At 34.2% G+C, this 23,575-nt stretch overlaps 1 protein-coding gene across 2 annotated transcripts in view; it reads right to left on the minus strand.

Annotated features, from left to right (window-relative positions):
- LOC117121834 (leucine-rich melanocyte differentiation-associated protein-like) overlaps positions 1–23,455 on the minus strand; it is a 26,404-nt gene extending 2,949 nt beyond the window's left edge. Inside the window, exons 1-7 of one of the 2 annotated variants that reach the window (XR_004447635.1) lie at positions 23,312–23,455; positions 21,371–21,471; positions 19,504–19,630; positions 18,219–18,358; positions 17,173–17,296; positions 2,076–2,160; positions 509–1,215 (exon numbers count right to left, since the gene is read on the minus strand). Coding sequence is in view for 1 of the 2 variants with exons in the window: in XM_033267206.1 (XP_033123097.1) it covers positions 1,136–1,215; positions 2,076–2,160; positions 17,173–17,296; positions 18,219–18,358; positions 19,504–19,630; positions 21,371–21,471; positions 23,312–23,380 (726 nt within the window). In the remaining variant the exon portion in view is untranslated. Of the gene's footprint in view, positions 1–305; positions 1,216–2,075; positions 2,161–17,172; positions 17,297–18,218; positions 18,359–19,503; positions 19,631–21,370; positions 21,472–23,311 lie in introns of those variants that run through there. The other variant, XM_033267206.1, reaches the window with a different exon arrangement.
- Between the last annotated feature and the right edge of the window lie 120 nt (positions 23,456–23,575).

Raw genomic sequence — 23,575 nt, forward strand, 5'->3', positions numbered from 1 at the left:
TAACAAACAAAATAAATAACAATCGACTGTAAATAATATTACAAAATTAAAGAAAGGTAGAAAAATAACATATGAAATTAGATGAGATAACATTTCACTTCGCATTTCATACTCAGAAATATTTACAGGTCAACTGTAAAGTAAATGCTTAAATAACTAACCTACAAAATATAAAATCTAAAGATGAAAAAGTCTTACAACAAAAATATAATACCAAGGTAGACCTACAAAATTTAAGGATTACAGACTAAGATGTAGTGTCCACTTGTGGTAAACAAAAAAAAAAAAAAAAAAAAAAAAAAAAATTTTTTTTTTTACACGATTTTGTTTTCACACGACCGCCGGTTCCATAGCACACAACTACTACAACCGTTTCACGCTTGGTTAACTCTAAGCTTTTCTCACCTCGTGGTTGGTACTACTACTGCCAAGGTGATACAATGTTGGTTGTTGTGATTTGGAACTTTTTTAACACATTTAAAAAGTAACTGAAGCTGGTGAGCTTGACCTAATACATAGTGCAGCAGTTCATTTTAATCATGTGTCTTACTCCAATTAAAGATCCCTCTTCTAATCCCAAACCACAAAAGAATTAGCCGAAATTGCAAGGAGACCTTTAGTGTACATATATTCAGTTTCTACATTTAAAAAATAAAAACAAAAAAAACTTTTTTATCCCACCCCTCATCTTGTACAAACCTATATACAGACCGTTTTGGTAAAAAAAAAAAAAAAAAAGTGTCCTATTTGGTGACTTATTTATTACATTTCAATATTACAGAAAAATTTCTTAATGTTCTGGGAAATAATCACTCAGAATGTTTGGGTTGGAATAATGCTCATATCAATGCTCTGCAAAGGGGTTCACTACCTTTTCCCCACTAGGGCTAGGTCCTTGGACCCAAGATGAGGGCCATATAATTGTGAACATAGGCTGAGATTTATGTAAATTACTGAACTGTAAAAATAAATTATTTTATTCATCCACTCACTTTCATTCATTTTGAGATGGAATGAATCATGCAAACTATACCAAAATCAAAATCAACGTAAATGAACTTTCACCAAAATTTCATGTTCATTGGTATATTTATCATCTTTTCTTTTGGCACAAAAAAATGCATCTAAAGGGGGGTTAAAGGTCAGTGTTGCGGATGAACCTATTACCCTCTGAGTGGCGGCCATAGTAGACGTACTTGCACTGCCCAAACGTTCCTGGAATTATAATAATACAATCAATCAGATTCATTTATCTTCTATATTGTGGCAATATATAAGTTTAAATAAAGATAATATGACTGTATTATAATCGCCATACAAAGTCAAATATTAATGTGATGTAAAACCCTGTCCAGACTCTCAAAAAAATTGTTGTATGCCCATATATAGTCATGATGTGCTTATATGGTCATGATGTGATGTCATCATGACCATATTTAGGCATGTCACGCTTTTGTTAAATCAAATTTGATAGTCTGGACAATATTTAGGAGATTTATACCCTTAAAAAAATTTTTAAAAAAATCCACCAAGTAGAAAAGAATCTGATATTGTACTTCATTACTACTGTATTCACTATAAAGATCAGGAAATACATACTAAGTATAATTTGAAAATTATATCGCAATAAAACCAACAAAATCAATCAAAATTTTTGTTGAACTTTAAAATGATGATTCTCTTTTACGATGTTACCCACATGATCACATGGTAAGGTCAAGGGTCAAGAAAAACTTGAAGCTGGAGTGCCCTCTTTATAATACAAAGTAAATTTTGAGTTATATTAACAGACTTGAATTCATAAATACCTACTGTAGTAATTCAGGGAAAATAAATTCACTTAGTAGCCATTTATTGACTTTGAAAATTAAAAAAACTAAAAAATTAAAATATAAGCAAGACCAGAAATTTAATGGTCGTTCATAATAGGGGAACAACACTGTGGTCTTATTATCATCATCATTACAAGTCCCCACTGGCACGATTATCAACATTATTTTGGTCAATACTATTATTATCATAAGCATTATTACCACATATTATAGTAAAATGAATATTAAGTATCGGCATCATACCTTGGTGTTGACCACCTTCTTTGAGTACTTGGGGCAACGGTGTGTATAGGTCTGGTGACGACTGACCTTCATGAGAATCACTTGTCTGTGGTAAAAAAAAAAAGAAAACAAAATGAATATCATCATGTTACCATTACCTCTACTTAAACTCACATTACTCCCCACGAAAAGGGAAAGAAGTGAGGCAGTGCTCAGGAAGTATTTGTTGTGTTTCTAATGGTGAAGAAAAATGGTTTCTAGGAACAGTTTTTCTCAAAGAACGACCTCCTGTAGCAGTAGAAACAGGGCCCATAAAACTTGGATTCTTTTTATTTTATCATGCTGAAGAAGGCACAGAATGAAGTCCAGCGGCCCAGGAATGGCTGCTGGGCCAATCTAAAGAAGCTATGGGCCTGCTAAGTGGGACCAGGTACAGGAGCCTAAGTGTGAGGGTAATCAAAAGCATTCGTACAGTAGTACTAGTAAAACAGTTCTGAGTATGTATCTTGTTTGCCATTTGACTAACTCTACTGTAAATGGTCTCCATCTACTATTCTTAAGCTAAGTTCACATCAAGCCCAGATCTGGTCCGGAGCCCGGACAAAAAATCGTGAGTTGCTACGTTTTTTGAATGCTGCGTTCACATCGCGCACAGAACATGGTTGTTTGGGTTAAGTATGCGTGCATTCGATTGGTACGAACCAACCAAGCTTGTTGCTGATTGGTCCAAGAAAAAAAAAACGTATAATTTCAGGATACTAATGGCTCTCAGATTCATCAGTCCGGATCTGGAGTCCAGATTGGAAATTGTACAAATTTGATGTGAATGGTCCACTAAGTTTGAGTTTTATGTCACTGATTGAAAAGACCAACAGGCCGAACCTCAGGATGTTAACTAAATTCTACACTACCTATTATTGTATGTGATAAAATCTATACTAATCAATATCTATTGACGTTTAACACACCCAGCTATGGAAATTACATGATGAGTTTAAATAGAGTCTACTATATATAGTTTCGTATTGTTTTTATTACACTTTTTCTTTTTATTTAACACAATGTATGAACACTGAGGCAGAAATTACTTAAAAAATAAAAACAAAGAACAAATTGAGGCTGAGGTAAAAATGTCAAATGAGGTTTATATTTATTTATTTTTTTTAAATAGAAAAACCCAACGAATTATATGTGTAGCTTAGGTGCAGTAGGTGTGGCTATGTAATACCCCCTATACTATACATTGCAGTAATATCCTGCTGTACATAATATCTTTGAAATGTATGTAAAATTATAACATTTTGTGCCTGAAATTGGTGAAAAAATAAAAACACTGAGCATTGACAAAATTTTACTGGTTGTTATAAAAAAGTGTACCACATATGTATTTTCCCTACAAATTAAGTTTTAATAAAATCATAATGCTTTGTGTAGATAATCATTTTTTTCTAGGATCTCATTGACTGCATGTCTTTATTATACTTTTTAGTGGCTACGAAAATTAATTAGAATATTCCTTTATGTAATATGCTGTACAGAACAGATGAATTTCTTTGAATAAATGTATAATGTTGGTTGGGAATAAATGAAACAAATAGAATAAAATATTTGGTTTGAGTGTCTCCAGGTACCATCAGCACCACAGAAATTAATTTCTCAAAACGTATCTTTCGTTAATTGTTAAACTTCCTTCAGCTTACAGCTGTAATGAAACTGCACATAAGCTACAGTACTGTATCTATATTTATCATGTTGTTGTTGTCCCTGACCCTAACAGGCGCCTGATACTGCGACTGCATTTTGACAATAAGTAAAGCATTATCATGCAAACTTGATAGGATTGAGAATGGCATACAGCTCCCAGGGTCCCCAATAAGGGATGCCTAGCTTAGAATACAGTTCCCGAGTCTCCAATAAGGGGCTCTAGCTTATAAGGTCACAGAATCCCCAATAGAGGGATTTCTCGGCAGACAGCTGCCATGGTTCAGGGGTTTAGCTCAGCATACAGGTTTCCAGGGTCTGAAAATAAGGGGGTTTTAATTTGAAATTGTCCTAGAAAATAATATAAAACAATAATTGGGATTCATCTTTTTCTTAGATTTGCACAAGTAAATGTTTCCTAATATAATGTTGTTCCTCTGGTAATAAGACCCCCACCCCTTGAACACAAAATTGGGCCAATTTTTGGAGTTGGGCTTATACCCAGGGAATAACCTTATTAATCAAATGGCAATTTTTCGTATGCTTAAATCAAAGCCAATATTTGATGTTTTTTTCTGAGAATATTTGTAAAAGTCATACCCTAGGCTTTTTGCCCTTTGTCCGAGAAAAGACTGGTAAATAAAATAAGGCCTGAATTAGAGGTGGGTTTACACATGACAAAACTACGTTATATTCACTTCTTGATCTAAATCTTAAACACTTTTTGAAACATTTTCTACTATCCCCTAGAAGTACCCTCTGAAGTCAGGCCATCATCATAACTGCTGTTTACACAGTTAGCGCTTTAATCACAACACGGTCATATTTGTGAAGTAGTCACAGTGTTTGTTTAGAAAAGATAAAACATATAAACACAAATTATCTAGATAATTATTGGAGGATGAATTTTAAACAAATCAGAACATCAAACAGCTGAGAGGAACATCCGTACCTTCATAGTAAATATCCTAACAATCACATTTTTTGAGTATGTGTAATAACACATGCCTGAGTCACATGTCATGGTAAAGTGGGTCCTTTATTTGTAAACTCCATGTGACATTATGTATTGCATTAATAACCACATGTTCAATCCTCACGTTGCTCTTGCATATTATTTCTATTCACTAGTGTGGTAAAAACATGTGAGTTTACAGTTTTCCCATTATTGTACCTAATGATAACAATGTAATGAAGGTGTACTTTATAGATTATTATATTAATTGTGTTTACCTCTTGTTTATCCTGCCTATTTATTGCCAAGTTATTTTGAAAGCTACTATCTACATTTAGCAAAACTTCATAAATCAAACAGAAAAGAATGAAACAGAATAGAAGAGTAAGTAAGTAAGTAAGTAACTTTATTGCTTCTAACCGAAAGGTCCACTGATTGATCTCAGATAAGAAAGTATAATACATACTCCAAGTATTGAAATACACGCCATCGTGTTGGGATTCAATATTTCGACATTAATTATGTCATCATCAGGAATGATTTANNTTGCTTCTCTTTTATAACAGAGGCACAGCCGTAAAGACGTGCAACAATAACAAAATCAGTAAAAACTTAATTACTGTGATAAAATATAGTAAGAAAATACTGCGGTAGAACGAAATATAAATAAAAAAAGGGTTTACAAAAATAGAATAGCTAAATTTAATACTAGAATCAATAAACTACTTACTATAGCTTTGTATTACATAATGTATTTATCTATTCTTTATTCCTTTTCTACCTACTACCACTTGTTATTAAAGGTATCTTAAAAAAGTTATTGTCAATAAAATACATGAGTTGAACTAATAAAAATAGAAAAATTTCAATTACAGTAACAATTTTCAAATATATTTATAATTAAAAATGATCAATCTACAAACACATAATAAAATATTGTTTGAACGTTTGCGTGGCGAAGTAATAAAGTAGAAACGAGGAAACAGCTCTAGGCAATCATTGCTGGTCACTACTAATCATCCTAGACCACCAAAATATTATTTAGTAAAAGAAGAATCCAAACATACTAATGCTGAGGAACCAACAGTATGGAATTTTTTACCATGAAATTTCAGACAACTAAGAGATTAGTAGTGGCTAGTAGGCATACATAACCAAAAAAAAAAAAGATGCTTTGGTATGAATCTAGTCCACCCTAACTTAAAAACATTATTGAAAAAAAAAGAAAAACCCGACAAATTAATGGTTTGGGAAATAATAGTAGATGTTTGAGGAATGTCCCCATTAGGATTTTAAACCCAGGCCATCTGATTACCGTAATCCACCAACTGAGCTAAGAGTGGTATAAACCTTTGAATTCGGGCATGTTGTCTTTTTAAGGTATTGCATAATATGCAATGAATAATGTGGTTTGAAAACGTGCATTTTGAATCGTCGTTGAAATACAAAGAGGAAGTTTAAAAGCTTCTGAATGCGACCACAATCATTATCATTCCTGACGGAGCCAAGAGAGGGATTTGATTGTGGGCTCACAAAAATTACACTCATATAAACACTTGGATTGATTGCCAATTCGCAGGTCATTGTCTTCCTATTATCCAAGTGACAGAAGCGAAAGGATTGTTCCCTACTGATGATTAAGAGCCCTTCTAAATGACAGGGTTTGTGACATTTATATTAGGTCAAACACTGTTAATCTCGGAAACTGCATAAACAACTTTCAGAGTGTATTATCGGAGGTGGTACACCTGTGTGTACGTGCTACATCAGTTGGGGGCCAGTGTACTGAACTTGTTTAATCTGTGAAAACAAAATGCACAACAATAGCTGCTGGTCAGGCAATTGTTCATTGTCTATGGAGATATTGACCTTTTAGGAGACTGGCCTTGAGAGTGGACAACTTGTTTCATGATGTGCACATGAACATATCATGTAGGCCAACTAATTACATTTAAAGAAAACAATAACATGAGTAAATTTTATATAAACTTTGATAAGGTCTGATAAAAGAGAACATCTTGTGTAATTCAAATGCCAAACCTATCATGGATATATAATTACTAATGAATCTGCAGAGAATTCAAATAATGAATGAAGTTAATTAGGAATGATGGGCACATGAACCATAAAAAAAGGTAGCCTGCATGCATAAACATATCATGTAGGCCAACTAATTGCATTTCAGAGAAAAATAGACATTACATTTTATACAGCACTAACTTTACATACAAATCATATTAGCTAACATTTTATTAAAAATAAACTTTAAAATATGTTGAACATAAATAATCAGATGCCAAACTTAATATGGGGTCATTTTTAGAATTTGCAGAAAAGAACTTAAATTACAAATCTGTAATTAGTTTACAAAAATTGACAATGGGAAGTGAATGCTGGTTAGACCATCCTATGCTGATCTCTAAATAATTAGTAACTTTAATGGGCTGAATCCAATTTAACATGGATTTATAAACTACATATATGTATAGAATTATAGAAAGGAAGTTTATTATTAAAAATTTTAATTGAAATTTTGAGGCTTTTCTTGATTTTTGTCAGATAGTGCATCTTTATAAAATAAATTTTGTATCATACCACTCAGGAGAGATATTTGTTACTGTATGAAAATTCTGATCTATTGATAGTTTGGTAATAATGAAACCTCATCTAATTATAAGGGGCAACTTGATCGTAACATTCTATCTACGTTGTTAACCCTACTGACCTTTGCTGGATAGGGATTCCACTGAGATTGTGTTTCTGCACCAATGCCTAATTCTGTCACATCATAAATGTGACAACTGTGACAACTTATATTGACACTTTTCCAAAGTTTAATATATAAGTATAATACTAATTTGAAGTAATTATAAAACCGAAATTAAGTTTAATTACACATTTAATTTAATTTCAATGCTTCACTGTGTAAAAATCTCTAAGGGCATGTTTCTACTGATAAACACAAAATAATAAATTTTTTAAAACTGCTTTTTTAATGAGCGCCAGACAGCCTGAACGCGTTGCAATTGCATTTTTTATTTTATGAAAATCGGTTTTCATGACGAAAATTACGTCACCATTTTGTTTTATATACAACCTGTTTTCCAAACTGTATAGTGTCTTTCTCATTCCTGTCATGATAACGGTGATCGGCGGAAGGCAAATGTTTTTGGCTGTGCTCATCAGCACAATGAACGAACGACCAAACAAGGACAATGGTAGGCCCAAAAGAGCTGAGAGGCCTAGGCCCAATATTCTCTCCCCACCCCCAAAACAAAATAATTACGAAACAATTTCGTCGCTCCACATGTTTGTTGACGTTTTAGCTTATAAACAGTAGGACATGAACAAGAGGACTAATCATTTTGAAAGTTTGCATCTGATACGATCTAGCTTTGCAGTGGTTTGACCTGGAGGTCACATTTCACCTGATAATCCCTTTTTTGTATTGCAGCTAAAAGGTGCACAGCCAAAATCGGTTATTAGGGACAGTAAATTAGAACCCTTCAGACACATCATAAGGCGAGACAATACATTTGTGCCCATGACACCGACGTTATCAAATACGTAATATTAAGCTTGAATTTTGAAACATCTGTTGGTTATGAATTTCGTCTACTACAAATACATACTTTCTTGGTTCCTTATATTCATGTCTACTTCATTGTGATAATCTGAATTTATAGTAACTTTTAGTTAAAATGAACAGTGAATAAAGAAGGGAAATAAAATGTATGTATTTGCAGGATTTGAACACAGGACCCTGGAACTGAATGACAAGCCCTTTCTTTAATCGCCATCACAGCTGTTGCAGTCCCCAGTTACCTGCATATTATCAGATTTACTTTCCAGGGCTGCATTATTTTCTGCCATATTTGTTTAGTCTGCAGATTCATTATCAAAATAGATTCCATATGCCCTGGGAAGAAAATCTTTCTATAAATAAAAGTGACATACAAATTATATGTAGGCACGAAAATAGAAAATATGGGAGAAGCTATGGGGAAAGGCTATGGGGAAAGGAAGGGGTGAAATAGGGGAGAGGGAGGGAGTGTGTAGCTCATTCTGTACCTTATCTTTTTAGGTTTTTATTACAAGGGTCCCAAACTCATGCAAGTCTCCCGGAAATCAGGGATACCTCAACCCAGCTAACAATATTACATTATAATAACGTTACAGTTTGGTGATAAAAACGTTATTTTGTAGAACCATATGTATATACTTTTAACCTAATTTCACGTTTCAACGTGCTTACAACGTTATTTTGTGACATACCTAACCACAACATTCGCGAACGTTATAAGAACATTTTGTGTTTGCTGGGAAGCACTCCTGTAAACAAGCAAGAGTCTCATGGTTTTTACTACTTTTTACCCCTTTCTTATCAATTGTCTCACAGAAGTCAGTGTTGAGGGTCTTCCAAATTGGGACCCCGTGATTATTTAATTAATATGTTTCCCTTTTATTGATACACTTTTCCATTTAATATTATTGTTGGAAAAACTTAAAATGATGGGAGCAAAGTGTAAAAGCGCAAAGCAGAAAAAAACGAAGAGGAAGTTAGAAAGGTACACAGTTATTACTATTTTTCTTGTGTTTCAAATCTATGAATATATTTTAAAAATGATTTTTAAATCTTAATATTTTGCTATTCATGGTTGCTTGTAAATTCCAAGTGTCATTGTAATAAAGGTTATAAATATTATTACAGCACTGAAAATTGTGATTTTATGGATTCATTGTTTCTGGTATCAGCTGACATTCAAAGAGGGTATTTTAGTGTGAAGAGGAGCAGGTGGGACCAGGCAGGGCAAGTAGGGGGTCGGGCCACATAGAGATCCAAGCATGTGATGACAATATATCATTTATTTTAGAAGACTACTCTAGAATGGTATACATCAGACATTTAACCAAAAGGTTATATCCAAGACTCCTGCTTGGACTCTGTTCCTGACAATTCAGGCCCCTTGGAGGCCACTGGACCTCATCATTGGGACTCTCAAGTACGCACCATCAATTTATCCTTTCACAGATCATGTGCTTCAGGAATTATCTCACCTAATTGGACAAATTCATTTTTGGGGAAATTACATATTGATAACAGCATTTGTTTACAATATGTGATTGCCTATTATTATCTACTCTCGTGCTGGATCTTGTCCAAAAGTATTGATTAAAGCAATTTGAACGAACCAATGTACACGTTTAATCGGACACACCTTTTAACCACACCACCTCAACCACCAACCAGGTTATTTTGGAAACAGGTATCTGGTAAAAGTAAATAGTTAGGGACTCACACAATACTCAAACCGATCTCGAGCCCCTTTCTGATCGATGTTCTAGCAAAATTGCGGTCTTAACATGACTGCATGAATACCGAACTATAACCTTTTACTACTGTAAGTGCCTATGTTACTGTAAAATGACACTTTTCGGAAGGAAAGCGTTCAACAGAATAGTGTAATATTGGCTGTATAAATGCACACACCAGGTTGATTGCTGCAAAGTTCAGTTGACCTTTACAGACAGAGCAAGCCAGTAACCATTACTGCAATATTGCAATATAATATTACTAGGGTGCTGTAGGTGTTGAAAGAAAACTGACATGTATGTTTTATTGGCATGGGACTATTTCAGAGAGAAACCCTTGCTAGCATGCTTACTGCAATAGTGGGTCCCTGCTTAAAAGAGGCTTAGTTTGGTTTTATGTCCCTGGTTCATATCCAGGGATTTATTTATTTAGATCTAATTTTTGTTCTTTTAGGTCATAACTGATTACAATGAAGCCTGTCAATTTTTTTTTTTTTTGATTTAATGCTGAGTAGCTTCTTAAGATCATCTTTGTAGAAAGTGCTAGTAACCTGCATACAAGGTGGCGTTCATAGCCCATAGTTTATTGGTCATTGGATTTACAGTTCAATTATAGACAATGTGCAACCATTCCCATTCTGGGGAGGGAAGTATTCGTTTTTTAATGTTTTCACACCAATTATGTACCCTTTACTTGCACAGTTGTAAAATTTCTAAACTATCTAAAATAGTATGAATGACGTTTATCCTACATATGTGTTATCGTCCTGGATACTGCAACATTTTTCCGCAACCATTTGGGAACGTACTAAGCGTTCAGCACGATAACACGTCCGGGAGGGCAAACGCTATTTGTATGATATCTCCTGGCGTAAAACGCGGAATATCTAACAATTAATAGCTTATGTACAGCTGAAAGAGGGTAATTTTTTAAAGAACTTTAGATTTATTTACCACTTGCATAACCAAGCACATGTGACAGTTATCAAGGAGGCATAAAGCCTGTACTGATGCCTCAGTACCACTCTTAATCAAGTATGACTTCTGGTTGACTTTTTCAACTTGGTTACTGTAAAGAGTTTTACCAACAAATATGTGTCAGGGCCAATTTCTCCAGCCGGGAGGGGGGTAATCAACAGTTTTTGTTTTCATAGCTTTAGTACAAGAAGCTTCATTAACAGTCTCTTGGTCACTAGAGATTGGATATTGTAGTCAATCATGTATTAATTGCAACCTTCTCTCTGGCTAACTCCTAGTTGGAGAGAAGCAATCTACACTACTGTACGCAAGGACACAGACAAGTGGCTAAACATACACTTTTGTTTGTCTTCTGTACAAAATAATTAATTGTTTCAATCCTTATTTATTTGAATAAACACCCTGAGGTGTTTAAAATGCAAAATTACCGTCAAAATGTTTTATCATTTGATCATAAAGATTATTGTTCCTGACCAGCTTAGATAAAATGTAATTCCACTGGAATAGAACTTAATAGAATGTGCTGAGAATGATGTTGCTTCCATAAAATTTGTTTACAGTCATTTTGGGGGGGGGGGGGGGGGGGTGTTGTGTTTATTCGAGGGAGATGTTTATTCCAAATGCGGCTCTAGAGGAGGCAATTATTCGAGGGGGCATTTATTCAAAGCGGGGAATTTTATTCAAATAAATATGGTATTTGAAAAGTTAAAAATAAGAAATTCCATCTTTTAATTTAACATCTTTTGAATGTTTTTACTAATAAAGTCCAAATGTTATAAAACATAGAAGAAATTGTTATTAAAGTAAAAAAAAATATTATTGCAGCACCTTGAGCATTTCTTTAACATGAATTTGAGCTCTATCTTATTAATATATTTAATGAACCGTAATAAATTGTACGAGGTTAAAGCGAGATTATAAGTATAGTATTAAGTGGATTATTATGGTAAGATTAACATAATACTATATTATGAGTCTCACAGAATCTGGATATTTCCTATATTAAATTTTAAGTAAGAGCCTATATCTCATGCAATAAATGACAAATATTGATCGTGTTATATAATAAGCAAACACTGATGTAACAATGAAGGTTTCCGTGATCAGATTCACAGACAGACAAACCAAATATGGATTTGTTCACAAGGCTGTAAAACTGTAGCAGGAAGGTCAGTGCAGGAGATAGCATCAGTGGAACAGCCTTGGGTCTGGTAGGCCTAACAGATTATGCAAAGAGGCTTACAAGATTTCAGAAAACCCAAGGCTCTGACCCCTTAACCACTGCTGATTGACCCCTTACCACAGTCTCTAATGTTAAATCAAAGGCTAAACTACGTAGATTTATATCAGATAAGATTGGATTAATGGTTGATCAAAGACTAGTATCAAGAGGTTTAAGCGGACCTGGTACAATATCATTCGCTTTAGACTAATAAACAAAGGTCTTTAATTTTTTTTGTGATGGGCTGGGGGGAGGAGGAGAAATAAGTTGGAGTGGGACAATATCCTACAGTATTATTAAATCAAATTAACAAACATCATAATTTCATGACTTGTTTTACCAAGGAAATATTAACATTTAATACCTTGGTTTTACCACACTAAGGTTTTACCAAGAAAAAACCATGGCAAAGCCAGTAGGCTTGGCTTAATGTATCTCCCTGGGACAAGCATGTTCTTTTCATTATGAAGCAATTAACCATAACAATCAAAAAGATACCTGGCAATTGACATTGAGCAAATCTGGGATAGCACTAATTGCTACTTAGCCAAAGGTCACTAAGTTGAGACAGACAACACCAAGAAACTGAGCGACATAGACTGTAAGAATAGAGCATGGAGGTATAAACATATTATTTATTTATTCTACTATTATACCTCCATGAATGGAGCTAGGGTTTGGTAGTAATATTTCGTTCACAAAATAACTGAATTCTGGGTTCAATTCCTGGAAAATGTCAGGTTTTTTTTATATAACCTAAGTATGCACTCCCCTTGGCTTAGGCCCTATATCTAGGCTGGAAAAGTGATGAGGGAGGGAGGTTTTTATTTTTTATTTTGCTAAAGCCAAATATCATACTTGGGATATTTGCTGGTGCATTGATATTCAAAGTAAAATACATGATTGAGGTAATACAAATAATATCTACTATACACTAAAACAAAAAAAAATTAATCTACTATACACTAAAAAAAAAAGTAATTAAAAAAAATAAATTAAAAATTTTTTTTTTCTTCAATACCATAAAAGACATACGGGTGAGGGTGATAAACTAATCATTTTTTTTTGGGACTTCATGGTTTGATAAATGATTATCTAAAATCTATATAAAATGCATTGCTTTATAAATTAGTGTTAAAAAAAGGTAGTATTAGAACTAGGCCGACATATTAAAAATTATCTATGCCGAAGGTTATTAATTACTTACACCATGGAGCTATAATAATTATAACTCAATGCTTACTTACACCCAATATACAGATCAACAATTGTATGATGGGTGGGTGGTGAATTGTTTGATAAACTGGAAAGGAATTGCCTAGAGTTCAATTGCCCGTATAATTGCCATAAAACAGGGCACTATGGTAATTTGCATCTAGCTGAAATGATGGGAGCAGCAGCTGGAATCAACCAATCATATTTAAGTATCTCCTGCTCTAACCCTTAACAACAAAACTTATTTTAAAATGTTCTAAACAACCACTATGGCAAGGCAAACTGTCATTTTTTTTATCAGAAATTTATCAACTAAGATACAGGGGAAAACATACCAGGGGGGGCCAGCTGTTGGGACACCTGACCCAGCTTTTAACAACTGCAATTAAAATCTGTTGGGGGACAAATAAATTATTAGATTCATTTTCTAAAGCCAGACCAGCTGACCTAAGAGGATCATGGCATCTTTAGAGGTTGAAATGACTAATTTTCAAGTAGCACCGACCATTTTAACTATAGGAGAAATGATGACACCACCATGGAAAGACAATCATAGTTTCTGGCAAAGTCAGGTCACTCATGACATTCTCCAGTAATCTTGGTTCTATTGATCTGGTGGCAACACCTTCCTTCCTTAATGTCATCCAACATCATCATTCTCCTACTTCCTCTTGGTCTTTATAGTTGCAGCATTATAAATTTTATTTGAGTATGGTACAAGAAACTATGAGATTGGTACAGTGTTTGTGTATATTCACTACCACCATATTGTCCTTGCAGTGGCAACTGGCCCTTCGTCAGGGATCGTAAAAATTCAGGGGTGGGGGCCCACCCCTGTATTGTTTATAGTGTATATTTGGCTCATGCTAACTGATCGCCATGGGCGAAAACTTAAAAAAGATCAACTGCTTTAGCCATTTTAGCGAAGGCCTAAAATAAAAAAAAAGTTTTAAATACTTGCCAAAATACATCATTTTTTTATTTGAGCTCCATTTTTGGCCAACTCCATGCGACGCTTATTTGTGTTGTTGTATGAGCAATCTTGCTGCAAACGTCATTGCGTGCCTAGCAAGTTATTTTTTATTTGTAATTGTTATTTTAACGCAGTATGCAGGGCAGTGGCTTGGGTTTTTCCGCTAATCAAGACACACAAGGGCCGATGCGGTAGAAATTGCATATCCTAGTATCATTAATAATAATTTAATCAGTGATTTTGAATATACTGTAGTCTAGTAAACCACCGCTAGCTCCCCACCCCCGATATAGTTCAAAACTAAAAAGAAAATACTGTATAGGCCTAGACCTACGTAATTTTTTCAACTTTGCTGAACAGCATATTCAGCAAACATTCAAAGTACCTCATTGGTTTGCTAAAAATATTATTTTGCCTATCAAATAATGTTACTAATTTCCCCCCTCCCTACACAAACCTACCACAGATTTTTTCTGGTACCCTCATCAAGGCAGGGATGGATTTAGGGGAAACAACCCCAACCCCCCTTTTTGGAAATTAAAAAAAAAGGAACAAAAATTGATTCTCCAAAATATGCCTTAGAGGTTTATTTTTAGGTGTTTGGAAAACAAAAATACTCTAGGACCCTTTAAAGTAGTGTTGTCTCGATAGAAATACCCCCCCCCCCCAAAACATCTCAGGCCCCTTGGTACGGAACATCTCAGGCCCCTTGGTACGGACTCCACTGTCGAACATGTTGGACCCCATGTCCTGTCAGAAAGTTTTAGCTAGTGATCTTTAACAATTGTCATCAAATTTTGGCTACAGACAGATTCAATTGGCTAAACAAAAATTGTTGACTTTAGCCAATTGGCTTAACAAAAAAAAAATGTTAGAGTGAGCCCAGGTATACGAAGTACTATACCATGCTTATGATGCAACATTGTGTTTGGTAACTCCCATAATATCTGTTATTTCAGGTAAAGTCAGTGATTGCCTTGATATTACGCAAACCTGACTTACCACTGGTTAATCCGTGTACTGTACAAATAAACTAAAATTAATCGTGATTAGACAGATTGAATGTAACTGTGGGAGTGGTCAGAGCAGCAGCTAGGTTTGCACTCTCAAACTAGAGTCTATGTTCAAACTTGGTGCACTTTCTTTGCATCTGTTTCTCTTACTCAGGAGTACTGCAGCTCGATAATAGCGGAGAAGTCTGTACTTTGTACCGGTTTGCAAATATATAAAATAGATCCACTGACAGGAGTTATAATAACACAGCCGGTGCCTTGTATTTCTTGGCAAAATGTGACTGACTTTTGCCATATTAAGTCAGTTCAGGGATGCAACAAGACAGTTAACAAAGAGACCAGACTCGTCTCTGATGCTGCAAATCGTCTTGTACTGCACATCAGTTCTAAAATAAACGTATGTGTTGAAATTTGGTGTGTATGAGGAAAATGTACGAGCTGCACTGAAACAGCAGTACAACAGAAGTACACCAATCTAACAACTTTATAAATAATTGTAATAGATTAAAATTTGGTTGGTGAAAAGATGTTATAATCCTTGGGTAATGACAGTTTTGCTTGCTCATACATTCCAGTAAGAATATAATACTACAAAAATTTGACATAAAATGATAGACAAACAAAACTAAGATAATATATTATACAGAATAACCATTGCTCATTTAAAACAAATAAAAAAAAGTTGGAATTATATAATGTCATTGGCTTGCAGTTTGTCTCATTATTATATTATTCAAATATGAAGCAGCTAACACCCTTTTTTAATAACAACTTAATTGACACAAAAGCTTTAGACAGTTTTACTTAGCTTTATCAAATTACTGAAGAGGAAATTGGAAAAATTTAAGTCCATCCTCTTAGTTCATAGACAAAGAGAGGATTAAAAGGGGAGTTTACAATTATGCATAAACAATTAGTAAACTATACAGTCATAGCATAATACTAAATGAAGAAATTTAAGAAGCTAATGTTCTATTGTCAGTTTATATAATTATAAAAGTGGCCAAAGCTTAATTCATAGCTATACTAGGGAATCTTTTCTGTGTTGCATTGCCATAATATGGGTTCCTTAGCTTGCTGATTCTTTAATGTTGTTAATTCAATATTATACTGTAATTTTGTATCAAGCCAGAATACTACTTATGGATTAAATTAGTGTCCCAGCATTCATTACTTCCATTAAAAAGAAAAAAAAAACAAAAAGTGTTTATGCTTCCTCAGCCTAGCAACCAATTGGCCTGGTTCATTACCTATCACCTCTCCAAAATCAAGGAGAGCAAGACAGAATTTATACTTTCTTTATTTATGAATGTCTTGATTCGCATTTTAATTTTAATCTTGTCTCTATGTTAAATTTTCATTGTAAGCTCCTTTATATGTAAAATACTCCCATGTCAATGTCTGTAAAAATGGTTTGATTTGTCATCTTTCTTCAGCTTACAATTGTTGTCTTCCTAAAAACAATAGTCTTGATATTTTTCATTGTAATTTCAATCAATTTATGCATGTTATTATTGACCTTATCTTAGTTTTTAATTGTTTTTGTCTTTTTTTACGATTTTTGTATTGTTTTCATTGACATTTATTGTTATTTTTTCTTAATGAATAGCATTTATATAATTCTTTACGTTTTGATAATATATTGTATTTTTTATATTAGTTCCATCCTGTTATTGGTGTTTTACACTGCTGGATGCGATAAACAAATATAAAAAAATAGAATTCATATGTAGACTAAGATTTTTTACCGTTTCATTGGGTTTAACAACCTTCAGGAATGGGCCTTTCCGTTTAGCCTCTTCTCGCTCTCTTTTTGTAATCCGTTTCGAGTCAAGGAACTTTAAATTTGGAAGATGGTACAACACTAAACACCTGAAAGAAAAAGAAACCATTTCACAATACTTTACCAATTTTTGCATGAAATTTATCAAACTACTTTAAACTACCTTTTTGGCTGCCAGTGACGAGTATACTCACCCACAGGGTGTTTCTGAGGGTGCCAGGGACGAGTATACTCGCAAAAAGTGGATGAGATAACTCACACTTGGCATAGTCAGTAAAAAAAGTGCTGTAGATGAGTTTTACTCGCCCACTAATATTGTCCCGCCAATTTATTAGACACACGTTTATTAGATAAAATTTCAAAAAAGTATGTTTGTACATGTAAAGTTGTTTTGGCACATGAAAGGAACCTTAAAAAAAGGTCTGGCAGTCAACGTGTTAAACAAGCTTTATTAACAGACCATTTAATTTGATTTTGTTGTGTTTGATGATGCCCATCTCCAGCAGGCTTCACGGAGACAATTTATAATACAGTAGTAAAAACATGCAAGTATCGTGAAGTTTCGGGAGATGGTTTAGGCTAGTTTCCTTGAGATTTTTGCTTGCTTATGAGAGTGATGTGAGGCTATCCCGATATCCAAGACTCCAGTGACTCATGAAAGACTTGCGACCCCTGCCATGGTCTTCGTGACCTCCCACAATTCATATCATGGTTCACCTACTTATATTTTCTTCTAATTTATACTTTTGCAAAGGCAAAACACACAGAAAATTCTTTCATAGGAATTAGTTTTTTGTATTTGAAAAGGGCTTAGAAAACCTCCCACTCTCCCCCTCCCCACCCAAAAAAAATAAGATTGTTGTGTTGCCCAAGTACAGCAACATTAAATATTAGGGTTGTCAACACGAAAATATTGACCTAGTCATATTTCTAATATTTTGGGCTCATTCTAAGTTAAAATATAATAGCTTCATTTACTTAAACATTGTTTGGTACACAATAACCCTTTACCTGTATCTTTTATAATCCTCTTCATCTTTGTCTGAGGCTGAGAGCTCATTTGGACAAGCTATGTTCCCTAGGAGACTAATGTAGGTCAAGCATGGTAGTTGCTTTTTTAGTTGTTCCAATAATACTTCCAAATCTGTAATGTAAGCTAAAGGCTAAGGAATAATAAGCAGACAATAGAGGGCTCACTACAAGTTTGAGTAAAAATCAAAGTGGATGATGAAACGCACTGAGAAATTGCATAGATATGCTTCACAACAAAAAAAAATTTAAAAAACATTATTACATTATAATTTTTTTACTGTACACAAACTGTCCAATTTCAATATGTTTGTATTGAAGAATCGACAAAATAGCTTTAAAAAGAAAATTGATACATTAGCAGAGATCCCAATTCTCCCGAGAATTGCGGGTTTCTCCCGATTTTTGAGGCCGTCTCCCGCCCTCCCGATTTTTATTAATATCTCCCGATTTTTTAAAATATCCCGAAAATTTCACGAAAAATGTGATTTCCACGATGTCATAGAGCAATAAAACAAAATTTCTTATCTTAAGCCAATATACTATGGCGCTCGCTCAGCCATAAAATGTCATAAACAAGGCCAGGGAGTTGTTATTTAAGTTGTTTATCAAAATAACAACTCAGGGCAAGGCAGGCCTAGATCCATGGTAGAACCGCCTTGTTTATCCTCCATGTTTACGATCTTTTGCATCCAGTGCCGGCCGACCTCATTCAATGAGATGGATGTCAGTTGAGTAAATAAATTTCAACAAATAGTAACGAAATTAGAAATCACATGGGAATGGATGCTGTCTCTTATACACATCTAGATGTGTATAAGAGCTAGGGGCCTACTGTAGGCTTGAGCCTAGAGATTTCAAAAACTGCATTGGTGGCAAGCCAGATCTTTGACAGAAAAAGGCCATAACAGAAACTAAATTTTACGTATGTCAAGCCAAGAAAATTGACTGTTCGTAAAACAGATTTGTTTGTACAATATTTAGTCTAATAAGTCAATCACTAAGCAATTTACGTGAAAAAACATGATTGTGATGTTGGTGGTGCACTTCACAGCTTGCTTCCAGTGCTCAAGATGAAAAAAAAAATGATCGTTTTTCATATATTATCGGCATATTTAATTAATTTTCATAATTTTTTCAAAAAAAAAAAAAAAAAGAGATGCGGCTAGAAAATTAGGGTCGGTAGGTGACGCTAAACAAGTATATTTTTTTTGGCCTAATTGGAAGGAGTTTTTGATTATTCTTATGAATATTCATAAAAGGATATTTTGTTTTTATTAATCATTAATGTGTGCAGTTGAGGGAGCCTTGGTATTCGTACTTGATCGTCTATCTCATTGTTGTCCAATACTAGCTCCTGTAAATTTGAAAATGACTCTAGCCCAACCAATGTCCTGTGGAAATAGAAAAAAAATATTACCTCATTAAATTACATAAACTGTAATGTTATGCAAATTCAAAATATGCTGCTACCTATCAAAAATTAAGAAAACCTCATACATTAAAATAATAATTTGATTCACACATAAATATTCAAAGATCAAAAAAGACAATTTATTTAAAAATTGTAAGGATTTTTGCAGTAAATCAGTAAAAACTGATTTCTTTTGATCTGTGTTTTAATGGAAGTTCATTGCTTATTAAAACCTTTTAATCAGCAATTCAATATTTTAAATGAATAAAGATTTTCCTGATTTCAACATCACTGAACTGTGCTGGAACAAAAGGTCACTGTGAAATGCTGAACTATTATTTATATAAGCAACTTCCTACTTTTGTTTTCAATTGGGAGGAGAGGAAGTGCAGAACCTCTTGGATTTATTTGGTGAAAAACACAAAGGATAACCCATGAAAGACTGAAGAAGGCTTATTTCCAGTGGGGTCCTTCTGGTGGTGATTGGGCAGTACACCGAGAGTTTAGTACTGCATTGAATTGCCATCACCATTTGAGAGAAGTCAGCATTTCATAGTATTAATATAGGCCTGTAGATAATCACACCAATTATTTCCAGTAAAATCAGAAGACACTATATAATCATTGCCTACAGGTATCATGGGTATGGTATATATGATGTTATATACCTCATATACAGATTCTAGGCATCTGATTGGTTAAGAAGTGGGCAACAGAAAGTGCTATTCCCCTCAAAAGGTACTATTACTTATTAAGTACTCTACGACGAAAGAGATTGGCCCTTGACCATGCCACAGATCAGCGAGTAGACGATAAAGAAATATGGAGGCTAGACTTAGTCGGTTCGAGCTGATAGCAAAAGCCGATAGCAAAAGCAACAAAAGACAAATTAAATATGTCTTGTCAATATTCGACAAATATTACAAGATGATGGTTGCTGTTGAAATTGAGAAAATAAGCAAAGAAGAGCTAGACACACTCTTTGATCGCCTAGGCTACTTAGTGTGTAGGCTACGGTCTCCAAATCACCTCGGGGGAATAGATTTCACCGTTCCCCTCATGAGCAGTCAATATTTGTACAATATATGATAGGTTTTAACTATGATGTTATATGTTTGAGAATATGCCATGAGAAAAAAAGAATTAGGTGGACATTACTTAAGTATTTTAGCATATAACATACTGATATTACCATAATTAAGTATTTAATTAGCCTAGTAGGCCTACTTATTCTAAGATTAGTGATAGCAATTAACTAAGGCAACCACTAAGTAATGAGGCACTAACTTTATTCAATTTCATATAATTTTAAGCAATACATTTTCTTTTTAAACTGTATTTGTTTCCCACAAAAATGTTTATCATTTATTTTTCATGTGTCATTTTCATTTTGTTTACAATGAATTGTTTGGAAATTAACGTTAATTTTTGTTTGATTTTACCTTTTTTTTTTAGGTTTTTCTAAGAAGCTTCTATGGTTATCTCCTTTCTTGCTCTCAATTCATTTATCAAACTTGAATATAGATTTTTTGGACTTTTGGTACATGATTTTATTTCCTTTTGACCTTGAACTTTGATTTATAAATAATGTTTGTTTGTTGACAGTAATAAATATCAAACAAAACAAATATACACTAAGTAAATAAATATAATTAAAATGAATGGAACAATGAAACCAAAATAGTAAACCAAACTAACAGGCAATATTAATAATACTCACCTTAAACAGTTGAAACTCAAATCTAACCTGGTGATCACATTTCCGTGTTCTTCACATAAACCAGCAGGCAAAGAAACAAGCTCAGCTCCTATTAGTGACAACTTGATTGAAAAGAGGAAACATATCATTGAAAGTGGACGATAACAGACACATTTTGCTGGGTTTATCATGTGACGTAAAGTGGGTATCAATTGAAAACATGCAGCACGAGCAACGCTTGGCAATAGAAAAACACATGGCTTCTTCGGAGTATTTGTGCTGTAAAGCACATATTTAATGTTTAATAATGTTGGTTGGAATACCAGTAACTACACCAAATTAATTGGAATTTGAGATTGACAGTTTTGCTACAATACTGTAGTTTGCCAATGCTTCAAAATATGCTGGCCCAAACATTTAGATTTTTAGAGAAATGCTAGGCCTATGCCACTGCATGTCTAAGGCCTGTTCCGGTATGTAATACCCACTATATGTCACATGACCAGCTGTCTATTCAAAAAGAAAATATAGAAATTTCAATTAAACTAATGACAACCTGCAAAAACAAAAAAGGGTTATGTGTAAAAATTTGCTGGTTCACATCTAAATTTATTACCAGATCTGGTGCTTTATTAAATTACATTTAAACCAACATTTTAAAGATGTGGTCAAATAAAAAATCATGTTTTAATCCTCTCTGTCATTCACTATATTGAGCAGGATCCTTTACAAATGGTGTAAATGTCAAGCTTAAATGCTGCACACATCATCAAATTACAATCATCGGAAAAATTACAAGAAAAACAACAAGGCGCATTTGTGTACTCTTGAATAGTAGGCCTATTTGTTATGTCTGGTGCATGGCTCATTCTTCAAGAGCAACACTCAGTCACAGGGGTCCCAAGTTGGACGAATCCACATTCGGGAGATCTGTTTAAATGAGTGTCTAAACACATGTACATATTATGTTGCTGTGCATGGTGATAACCATTGACACTGACTTCTGGGAGACAATTGATAATACAGTAGTAAAAACCTGCAAATATCATGAATTTGTGGGAGATGGTTTATTTTCCAGAATATGCCTCGCAGGAATGCAGCAGGCATTCATGCCGATTTATAGGAGACTCCATCCTGGGACTCTGGAGCAGCCCAAACCATGGGCACTAAATGTGGTCTTTAGATTTCTTTCTTTAAAGTGAAATTAAGAAATAATACATTAAATGCTTATGTTTTAAAATAGATGACTACATGAGCTTACTTATTCTCAGGCTGGTTATTCTTAATAAAACATTTCATGGTAGCCAGACATGAAATAACATGAAAAAATGTAAAATTTCATGAATTTGCAGGAGATGGGTTATTTTCTGGGAGATTCTTACTTGCTTGCGGGAGTGTGGGAAACCGTAACAATTTCCGGGAGACTTGGAATCCCTGCAGATAAGTGCGGTGATTACGTAATTTATGTCACTAAAATCATTCTCTGAACTTAGAAGTGCTGAAAGTGTTTCGAAGGTAAAATTATTTTATTAATAAGTTGTCCCTTCTTTGCAGCAGTGCAAAAAGTACATAAAAACCAATATCAAACAAGGCACTACATATAGGCCCTAGGCCTATTCAATTATGTAGAACGTACATACAAGTAAAGAGAGACTGAAGATTCTACCAATCAAGCACAAGGTAAGGATAAAAAAAATGTCTAAAATCGTTGGAACAAAATAACTAAGAAGTAATGTTTACATGGTGTAGGTTTAACCTAAGCTGAGCACTAACTAAGCGTCGAAACATCACCTTGTCAAACTCACACAGGCACAGTCCTGTTCAGTTGACTAGAGTGGGAAGCACGTCAGAAAGACACCGAGTGGGGCTTAGCCTTTATAACAAAAGCTAAACCTAGGCTAGTAGGGCCTAGCCAAAAATACAGGAACACATGAATTTTAATTGAAGCACAGCAATATATACCTGAGTTCCTTGAATAATTGGATTAATTATATTTGTTATTTGATCATCTCTATGCTCAGAATCTTCCATTTTTCAGCAATGTTTTGATTCTAAAAATCCAAACTTGCGAGTTCCTCCCTGATGAAAGCTTATTTTTCACCTGACTTGGCTTGCGCCCTCTAGGATTATTATACAAGATTTACGTCACCGTCGTGAATTCTTCACTCCTCTGTGCGACATACTATCGGTATTCTATGTTTGTGCGATCCTTTTTTCGTCCGAAAA

The sequence above is a fragment of the Anneissia japonica genome, unplaced genomic scaffold (assembly GCF_011630105.1).
Source record: "Anneissia japonica isolate Jap-2015-1 unplaced genomic scaffold, ASM1163010v1 scaffold2392_len1475705_cov187, whole genome shotgun sequence".
NCBI classification, from domain to species: Eukaryota; Metazoa; Echinodermata; class Crinoidea; order Comatulida; family Comatulidae; genus Anneissia; species Anneissia japonica.